The sequence below is a fragment of the Humulus lupulus genome, chromosome X, assembly GCF_963169125.1.
Source record: "Humulus lupulus chromosome X, drHumLupu1.1, whole genome shotgun sequence".
In the NCBI taxonomy this organism is placed as follows: domain Eukaryota; kingdom Viridiplantae; phylum Streptophyta; class Magnoliopsida; order Rosales; family Cannabaceae; genus Humulus; species Humulus lupulus.
This window is the reverse complement of record NC_084802.1, coordinates 37,831,240-37,841,937: the sequence shown is the minus strand read 5'-3', so window position 1 is coordinate 37,841,937 and position 10,698 is coordinate 37,831,240. Positions and strand designations below refer to the sequence as shown.

The 10,698-nt window shown below is 35.6% G+C and overlaps 2 protein-coding genes across 2 annotated transcripts; both read right to left on the bottom strand.

The window, feature by feature from the left end:
* Positions 1-4,306: 4,306 nt before the first annotated feature.
* LOC133805725 (uncharacterized mitochondrial protein AtMg00810-like) lies at positions 4,307-4,801 on the bottom strand. The gene has a single exon (XM_062243887.1). It carries the CDS (start codon positions 4,799-4,801, stop codon positions 4,307-4,309), a length of 495 nt encoding a protein of 164 aa, XP_062099871.1.
* Positions 4,802-9,328: 4,527 nt separating this feature from the next.
* LOC133805724 (uncharacterized) lies at positions 9,329-9,946 on the bottom strand. Its single transcript, XM_062243885.1, has 2 exons — positions 9,596-9,946; positions 9,329-9,541 (listed from the first exon to the last, which is right to left on the bottom strand). The coding sequence occupies exons 1-2, from the start codon at positions 9,944-9,946 to the stop codon at positions 9,329-9,331; spliced, it is 564 nt and encodes a 187-aa protein (XP_062099869.1).
* Positions 9,947-10,698: the final 752 nt, after the last annotated feature.

The following is a 10,698-nucleotide window of genomic DNA, read 5'->3' as shown; positions in this document are numbered from 1 at the left end:
CTCCATTTTGATTCTCTCTCAAATCTCCTTTGTCTATTTTGCAAAATTAACATGGTATCAGAGCAATGTTCTTGAGTACCCTCGATTTGGTTGCGCTAGGATTTCATCTCGAAGAGCCATCAAAAATTGAACTAGACATTGGTTCCCGTTGGGTTTACAAGATCAAGACTAAGTCTGATGGGTTAGTAGAGCGGTACAAAGCTCGTTTGGTTGCTAAAGGCTTTGCTCAGGAGTATGGGATGGATTATGAGGAAACTTTCGCTCCAGTTTCCAAACATACCACTATTCGTACTCTCATTGTTGTTGCGTCTACTCGACAGTGGCCCATTTCTCAAATGGACGTTAAAAACGCCTTCTTGAACGGGACTCTTCAAGAAGAAGTTTGCATGGTTCCTCCACCAGGTGTTCCTCATAATTCAAGAGAAGTTTGCATATTGAAAAAGGCTCTCTATGGGCCTAAACAAGCTCCCCGAGCTTGGTTTGAAAAAATTTCCATCGTGAATACTTCTCTCGGCTTCCACCCCAGTGCACATGATTCAGCTCTCTTTGTTAGGTGTACTTCTTCTGGCCGCACTTTACTCTCTTTATATGTTGATGATATGATTATCACCGGTGATGATGCGAATAGGATAACGGAGTTGAAAACGCACTTGAATCGTGAATTTGAGATGAAAGATTTGGGTTCCCTACGATACTTTTTAGGGATAGAAGTAGCTTACTCTCCTCGTGGCTATCTTCTTTCTCAATCTAAGTACATTGTTGATATTCTCGATCAGGCTCGTCTCTCTGATGCTTGCACTGTTGATACCCCTCTTGAGCTTAATGCCAGGTATTCTTCATCTGATGGTGTTGCCTTGTCAGATCCCTCTCTATATCGCACTATGGTTGGTAGCTTAGTGTACCTTACTATCACCAGGCCAGACATCGCTTATGCAGTTCACATTGTCAGTCAGTTTGTTGCATCTCCCACTACCGTTCATTGGGCAGTTGTGCTTCGTATTCTTCGATATCTTTAGGGAACTCAATTTCAGAGTCTGCTTTTTCCATCTACATCTACTTTAGAGTTACGTGCCTACTTAGATGCAGGTTGGGGTGGTGATTGTACTGATCGCAAATCTACCACTAGTTTTTGTATATTTTTTGGAGATTCTCTTATTTCTTGGAAAAGTAAAAAACAGACTGTTGTCTCTCGATCGTCTACAGAAGCAGAATATCGTGCCATGGCCTCCACTACCGCTGAAATTGTTTGGTTCCGTTGGTTACTTGCTGATATGGGTGTTATTCTCTCAGATCCCACTCCGATGCATTGTGACAATGTTAGTGCTATTTAGATTACTCGCAACTCCATTTTTCATGAGCGCACGAAACATATTGAGATAGATTGTCATCTTACTCGTCACCACTTTCAAAATGGAACCATCACTTTACCATTTGTCACTTCCGCTATGCAGATTGCCGACTTGTTTACGAAGACTCATACTATTTCGCGTTTTCGTTTCTTAGTTAGCAAACTCTCGATGCTTCCCGCAAATGCATCGTGAGTTTGAGGTGGGATGTTAATAATATAAGTTTTATTATTATGTAAGGGTAGTTTAGTCTTTTATCCTCTCATTATTTTGGCTATATATTTTGTTACTCTTGTACTCTTATTTTGATCTCTTTTGACATAATGAAAACCTAGCCTCCATTTTGATTCTCTCTCAAATCTCCTTTGTATATTTTGCAAAATTATCATTATTATCATGTTTGGCAAAACTGTTACAGTGTGTTTGGAAACAACTGTGTAATTGTAAGATGATAAATGACTCCTTGAGTCATGGCCGTATATTGATTTGGTATATATATGATTACAAGCCATTTTGGGAATACAATCTATATAATATTTACTATAATTATGATGGACCCAAAACGGGTATGTTTTAAAAATTTATACTCGCAAGCGCACGAATCGTATATGGAATATAGTGCTCGTGTAAGCACGAGATTGAACCCAAAGGAGTTGTCCACCAAAATTAATAAATTCTAACCTAGCTCCAAAGATTGATGAGATTTTTGTATAATGAAAATAATATAAAAGATAATAATAAAGATATTAAAGACAATATACATAACTAAATTAATAATAGAAATCAAGATAGTAAAAGAAAGATTATTAAGATAATAGAATCCACAAAATATAAGTTCAATAATATTTAAAAGTACATTGATTCCAAAGTTTTAGTGATAGTTAAAATAAATCAAACTATCATTGTTCAAATAGATTTATAATTTTAAGCACAAATTACTTCTAAAAAGATAAGATTTTTCTTCACTCTTCAAAAAGTTATAATTTTAAAGTATTTAATGTAAATCAACCTAATGAAATAACAAATAAATCAATGAACATTATTTATAAGGCAAAACATAATATTTTTGTTCTAAGCATGGATGTGTACAATTTAATGACACATCTTACACAAAGAATATTATGTTTTTGCACTAATGAAGAACAAAGTGTAAATATATGCTAACAATCCAAAATACATGATATTTAAGATGAAAGAAGATATTTGAAGAAAAATATTCCATAAACTTTGTTGCACAAAATGGGAAATCAACATATAAAATAAATACTATCTAGTTACATATTGTTTCATCACCACCTTAATAATCTTAAAAAGATTATAAACTTCATAACTAAAATAGCAAATACAAACTAAAAATTACAAACATAAATAGGAAAATTTGGAGGAGAAACCCCCAAATTTTTCCTCTAAAAATACATAAAAAATAACCAAAAAGAAGAAGAAGATGAAGAGAATATAGAGGTTTTGAAATGTGGTAAGTGTGTAGTGTGGTAACCTCCTAAATTATGCACTCCAAATCCCTTATTTATAGCCAAAAAATGAGTATTAAAATAATCAATTTAAATTAATTATAATATGGAAAATAGGGGTAAATTATAGGGTGAAATGATGATGTTTTGGGGTAAAATGTGTAGAAAAGTTTGGGTAAAAAATGGTATTTTTGGCAAAAGGGGAAAAATTTACAAAAGTGAGCTTTTGTTGGGCTCAAAATGGACACAAAAGGGGCTTGGTGGGTGTACGCCTGGGAGCATGTGTGGGCTACTGAAGGTGTTTGGGTGTGCCTCGGTTGGTGCATGGTTGATGAGGGAAGGCTCGGCTGGAGAAGGATCTTGGCTGGGCACATGCGTGGGCTACTGAGGTGGGAATTGGGTGCTTCGTTGGAGCTGGAAGGCAGGCGGCCGAATGGGTGAGGCGCTGAATGCAGGAGCCAGCTTGGGGAGGCATTGGGCCTGAAAGCTTGGGGCAGGCCCAGGAGGGCTGGGAATTGCTGGGCTGTGGGGCTGTTGGGCCAGGCGGGGTCTGGTGGTAGGCGGGCCCAGGCTGGGGCAGCTGGAAGCTTGGGCTGGGCCTGGGCTTCTAAAGGAGTAGGCTGTTTTTCAGAAATGCCAATCTTTTTCCTCTTTCTTTTTAGCTTTCTATCCTTGTTTTCCAAACAAAAATACACCAAATTCCTTAACAAAATAAACATAAAATAAATCATAATAAGATATTTTCAACAATGAAATAAATCAAGTTAATTCTTTGAAAATATTAATTATAACTTAATTTATCTTTAACATTTAAGTTCAATAATATAACATTTTTTTACCTCAAATTAAACAACAATGATTCAAATAATTAACTACAATGTTTTACAACAAAATAACTATAAAAACACACAAAAAATATATAAAATCAAAATAAACCCAATAAATTCAAAATTAATTTAAAACTTAATAAATCAATTAAAAACTCAAGAATTAAGCAACAATTAGTACATAAAAAGTGGTAAAATAACTCTATTTTGTAGAGTTATCAAATTACAATGCTATAATTGTACAGGTATACAATATTCACATATTTATATACTAACACATGCCCTCAGTCAGAGCAGGTGGAGGGTGTATGCTCAGAATGGAACGAAAGTCGTTGAACAGGGGACTAGGTAGTCCTTTGGTGAAGATATCTACATATTGATAGGCGGAAGGCACATAAAGAACTCGAATGTGGCCAAGAGCCACTTTTTCTCGGACAAAGTGGAAATCCATTTCCACATGTTTAGTGTGTTGGTGATGGACCAGATTATGAGACATATAAACGACACCGACATTACCACAATAAACAACAGTGGCCTTCCACAATGGACAATGGAGTTCAAGAAGAAGGTTGCAGATCCATCAGGACTCGACAACAACATTGTCAACCCCCCAGTACTCAGCCTCAGCACTAGAACGAGATAGGGTAGCTTGTCACTTAGATGACTAGGAGACCAGGTTATCACTAAGAAAAATGCAGTACCCAAAAGTGGAGCGACGGGTGTCTGAGCACCCACCCCAGTCGGCATCCATGTAAGACACCAACCCCGTGGCTGGAGAAGATGTAAGATGCATTCCAAACTCAATGGTGCCTTTAATATAACAGAGGATACGACGTAGAGTGTGAAAATGTTGTTCATGAGGATTGTGCATAAACAAGCATACTTGTTGTACAACATAAGAAATATTTGGTCTCGTAAAGGTGAGGTATTGAACAGCTCTGGAAAGCTGGCGGTAGAGAGTGGGATCCTTCATAGGTGGACCACTACTAGCACTAAGTTTAGATTGGGTGTCAACTGGAGTGAGGGCCGATTTACAAGAGGACATGTTCGCCCGAGAGAGGATTTCCTGTGCATCTTGGCGTTGAGACAAAAACATAGTGGTGAAGGATCTGTGAATAGAGATGTCGAGGAAATATGACAGGGGACCCAAATCAGTCATTGCAAACTCTGTACTGAGTTGAGAAATAAATTGTTGAGAAAATTGTGTGATTTAGGTAAGGGTGAGATTAAGGAAGGTGAAATAGTGGTGAGAAAATATTTAGGATTGGGCTTAGAGATGCCACTTTGGCTTCGAGATTGCATTTTTGGGCTGAATTAGGTGCGACGGTTGGGGATTGGTCGAGAGGTGGAATGGGCGGATCCACATGAGTAGGAGAGGTGGACAAAGATGGTGTAATGTCAGTCGGGTCGATGGTATCATGGGTCGTGGGGTTCACGGCATGGTGGGGGTGAAGCTGCACCAATAATGGGGTTGGGATCATGGTAGGTCGTGGGTCATCAAGAGGTTCGGTGGGAGGAGTGGATGGCGAAGTTTGGGGCATTGTGGTGGTTGTATCTGGAGTTTTAACTAAAAGAGGAGGAGATCCTCATTGCTCAAAAATTTACAGTCACGTATATGCGGAGTGTAGTGGCTAGAATATGGAAAGACACTCTCATCAAAGACTACATGATGAGAAATGATGACCTTTCTAGTGTGCAAGTCATAGCACCTATAACCACGATGAGAAGAAGGATACCCCAAAAATATGCAAGGGGTGGATCTAGGACTCAATTTGTGTGTGGCAGTTTCAGATAAATTCGGATAGCACAAACAACCATAGGTGCGTAAATGGGCATAGCTAGGGACTTTATTGAAAATGACTTGCATTGGAGTGATGTTATTAAGGAGACTAGTAGGACAAATATTAAGAAGAGAGACGACCATATGTAAAGCTTTGACCCAAAACAATGGGGGAAGCGTGAAATAAGAGAGAGTGTATGATATTGTTAAGTGTACGAATCATACGCTCAGCTTTCCTGTTTTGAGGTGAGGTGTGAGGGCAAGAGTGATAAATCATTCCATTTGAATTGGAGAAATTGGTGAAGTTATGATTATTGTACTCTCTACCATTATTGCATTGCAAAGCCTTGATGTGGACTCCAAATTGAGTGTGGACATAGGAGTGAAAAATGGAGAAAGTAGAAAACGCATGTGATTTTTGTTTGAGGGGAAAAGCCCATAAATAATGAGAATAATCATCAAGAAACAACGCATAATAACGAAATCCAGAAGGACTTAAAATTGGAGACGTTAAACAAGTCACTATGGATAATATCAAATGGTTTCATAGTCATAGAAAGAGAAGTTAAAAAAGGCAATTTGCAATGTTTTCCCAATTGACAAGCATGATAAAGGGTGGAGGTAGTTTCCCTATTACATATAATGAAATTATTTTTCTTAAGAAAGCTAAAAACGGGTTTGTAGGATGACCTAGATGGTTGTGCCACGTGGAGGGAGGTAGGACAACATGTAATGATGGTAGGTTGGAAGATGGATATGAGGTAGACAGAGGATAAAAATCACCCACACTACTGGACCTCGCCAAGAGTGCCCCTGTTCGAAAATCCTTTACAGAGAAACCAAAAGGATCAAATTCAAAGACACTAGATTATCTTTAGTGAACTGATGGACATAAATAAGATTTTTAACTATATTTGGGGCATAAATAATATTTTTAAGAGTAAGGTTAGGGTGTAGGTTAAGGAGAGTGGATGAGCTCGAACCACGAATTAGAATTTTAGAGCCATCACCAACCAAAACATTCGAATTGAGATTGCGCCAATTGATAATAGAAGGAAGAATACACAACAAGAAAAAAGGGCTTTTACTTCGGTTTTTAAGCTGGATTTACTTCGGTTTTCGCTAAAATTCGCAACCGCAGTAGTTCGGAGCGAAGTAAAAAGTAGTTAAAAACCGAAGTGAAAAACAGGCTTTCTACTTCGGTTATTATGTAAAAAACGAAGTAGAAAGTAGGGATTCTACTTCGGTTTTTACATAATAACCGAAGTAGAAAGTGGGGTATGCTTCCCTGCTTCGGTTATTATGTAAAAATCGAAGTAGAAACCTTTTTTTTAATAATTATTTCTAATTATTTTTAAATTGCCAAATTCTATTTTTTTCTTTTTTTTATGCCATAATTATGTTAAATAGTCTAATTATATGAATTTATAGTTATATATATTTTTACAATTGGAATTGGTTTATTTTCATTTAATTTATAACAGAAATAAAAATCACAAAATTTATACACTTAGAATTAAAATTCTTATAAAATTAAATATTTATACATTCACATAATTGTTAAGTAGAATAACCTAATCATTCATATATACATTCACATAACGGTAATTAAGTAAAATAACCTAAACATTTATATATACATTCACATAAAACTAAAGGTATGTATAAACAAAATAGTCTTACTAATAAATTTAAGTCATCAATCGACTTAACTATTCTTGTTGGATTGGCAAGATGTCCTCCCGACCCTTGGCGACATTTGACTACTAGTAACTTTGTCATTTTGTTCATTCTACAAAACAAACCAATAATAGATTAAATTAGTAACTTGTAACAACACTTAAAAAAATTTCCTACTTTGCTTTAAAACACTTACATCTCTTTCTTCAATTTTTTTGTCCAAATTATCTTCAACAAGAGTCTTCTTCGTTTCTCGCACTCTTATTCAAATTTCATATCCATCTACATCTTCCACTCCTAGTTCTTTTTTCTAGGACATCAAACATAATTGAAGTTTAATTATTAAATTTTCCTAAGTCTAACAAAATTTCGGCAGCATAACAACTGCATTTTAACATCTCCAAAAAATTTTAAATCTGTAAATAACACACAAAATATATTGACATAGTGTGCAAATTGAAAAAGAAAAACAATTAATAAAATCTATAAAAAAAATTGGCAGAGTTTTCTTTGTTTTTGTAGCATATCCCAATTTTATAATTATATATAAATTCAACACAAAATCAATATACATAATTACATCCTTATATCACCGCCAACAACAAATTTCCCAGAACTTACTTCACTAAAGTAAAGCATGCAAGATTTAACTCTAATTTTATAAATAAATATTGCAATAGTAATAAATAAAATTTAAAGATTACTCACCTCCAATATTACTCTTGAAGTCACCCAAAATCAATACCGAATTGGCAACTAAATCAACAACCCTACTAAAAAGCTTAAACAAAAACAAATAAAAATCAATTACATAATTAATTAAACTAGCTACATAATCATCAAACAACATATCAAGCTAGCTAGTTATAGAAAACAAAAAACAAATGTCACTAATAATCCAAACATTTCAAGTTCTAACATTGGCAACAACATTACCTATTGAAGCTATGTTTAGAAATTTAAATAGCAAGTCACAACAATTTTTAAATTTTACTAATATATATATAATTAATAACATTATATAAAATAACAAAAAAAAATATAACACAAATATACTAAAAAACAAGTATTAAATTCGGAATAATATAAAAAAATTAACACAAACAAAGTTTTAAGGTAACAAACCTTCTTTGATGCTCAAAATAATCTCTAAATCAATAGTAGCAACTCTAAAACCTATATATAATAAACACATTATATCTATAAGAAAAAAAATCTGAAAATATTATAGAAAAAAAAAATCATACAAACAAAGATTTAGTGATTCATACCTTTTTTGAAGCTCAAGAACTTATTTTAATGTAAGAAAACCAGCCAAAGTCCAATAACAATACCCATTTTCGAACCCTAAAATACCCACACCCAAAGTCTTTATTTTCTCCCTCAAAAATAAAAATGGAACTAATATTTCTGTTTTTAAGTAAGAAAAATGGTTTCAAATGGTAAAAAAAACATAAAAAATGGTATATTTTGTGAAACCCTCGTGGGAGTACGACAACAATGGAGGTTTTCTGGGTTTGACGTTTGAGATTTTTGCTTCAGAGAGACGAATGAGCCGCGGGAGCTATATATTAAGGGTATTAAAACTCTTTTACTTCGGTTCTTATATAAAAACCGAAGTAGAAATGGTACTTTCTACTTCGGTTTTGTATAAGAACCGAAGTAGAAAGTACCCTTTCTACTTCGGTTCTTATATAAGAACCGAAGTAAAAGCCTTCAGGGCCGTGTTTGGTTGCTCCACTTTTCACTTCGGTTTTTTAAAAAGCCCCGATATAGTGTGCAAACCAAGCATGGCCCTTGTCTATTTTCTATTTTAACTTCGTTTTTTTAAGAAACCAAAGTAATGGCCTTTTTTTTTTATGTACTACCATTCCCAAAAGCGAAGTAAAAACTAATTGAAAGGCTTTTACTTCAGTTTTTTTATATTCTATGTGTAAAAAACGAAGTAAAAGCCTATATTTCTAGTAGTGATACTTGGATTATTCATGACATGAGAAGTGGCGCCAGTATCCATATACCAATTTTCATCTGGTTGTTGAAGAGACAAAATATTGAAAAATACTGGAAGATGAGACGGTTGGTAACATTGGTGAGGAGTGCTTGTGGCAGCTACTTATGGGGTTGCGGGGGAGCTCCAAGCAGACCGTGGTTGTTTACCGAAGGCATCCCGCACCAATGTGGAGGCTGCGTAGGATAGGGGCATGGGGGATAGGCCCATTATGGCACTTATGGGCCTCCCCATCTATAGTACGGAGAGTTTCCAGCCCCACGGCCATGACCATAGCCACGGCCTCCGCCATGACCATAGCCACGACCTCCGCCTTGACAATAGCCACGACCTCTGCCACGACCAAGCCCATTTTTGCCTCTATTAATGCAGTCATCATAGTCACGACCACCATTTTCACGGCCGCCATGTCCACCACTACCGACGAGCTGCTATTTTAGTTGACAGTTGGACATATTCAGAGAGTCACTAAAGGCAGCGAGAACAATGGAAGAGGAAGAAGTACCCTTTTTGCTTTTGTGATGACTCGTGCGATCCAGATCAAGCATCGAGCATGCTTTGTCAAAATTAGGCAAGGGAACTGTCTGTTGAATGATGGTGGCAATCATGGCATATTCGTCGGTGAGATGAGCGACTAATTGAAGAACCAAACGCTCTTCCGAAACTTGATGACCAATAGGAGTGACTTGCATGGAGATTGTCTTTAAAGATTGACAGTATTTAGCAAGGGAAAAGAAATCTTCGAGGTACGTAGCCCCGAATTGACTTTCAAGGTGCACAACTCGAGTGCCCTTGTTGTCTTGGAAGAGATTACGTAAACGATCCCAAGCCACCATAGTTATAACGTCCCAAATTTGCTAATAAAGCTTAGTGACTTTATTAGCATGTCGGGAGGGCAATAATTGATTTAATTAAGTTATCACTAGTTGGAATAGTATCCTTAAAGCAATTGTAGTTGAAAATGTTTTAAATGAAATAAATAATTGAATTGGATTATTATATATAAACTATGTCCGATATTATATTGATAATATTAAGTGAATATGGATAATATTAAGTGAATATCATAAAATTCCAAAGTTTATCTATGTGGTCTTAATCTTATATTGGCATGAGAGGGTCGAGAATAAGATAATAAACTTAAAATAGTTCGCAGTAAAGTAGAGTTATGAAATCTTTAGATTAATTACTGCTAGTACGGTTTGCTAGTATTATGAATACAAGTGACCTAGATCCGGGTCACTAGTGTAGTAGTACACTTTATTGAAGGTACTTTATATATAGTGATATATAGAACTGGACCAAATGTGATTTGTTAATACTTGTTTAAACATCGTTTCATAGTATTAATCAAACACATCAAATGATGATCATATACACGATGATCTTAATCTTGAGGTTGCTATGAAGTCGTGTATATGTCATCTGATCCTTTGATTCATGCGTTAAGGTTTGTCAGAATGATCAAGCTAAGAACAATTGTTTTGGGGACTTAAGGATATATATGGCTGGGGACGTAGTTTAACAGATATGAAATCTATACTTTCTTATAGATTGAATAATGGGTCCCTATTGGGTTGACTTTTGG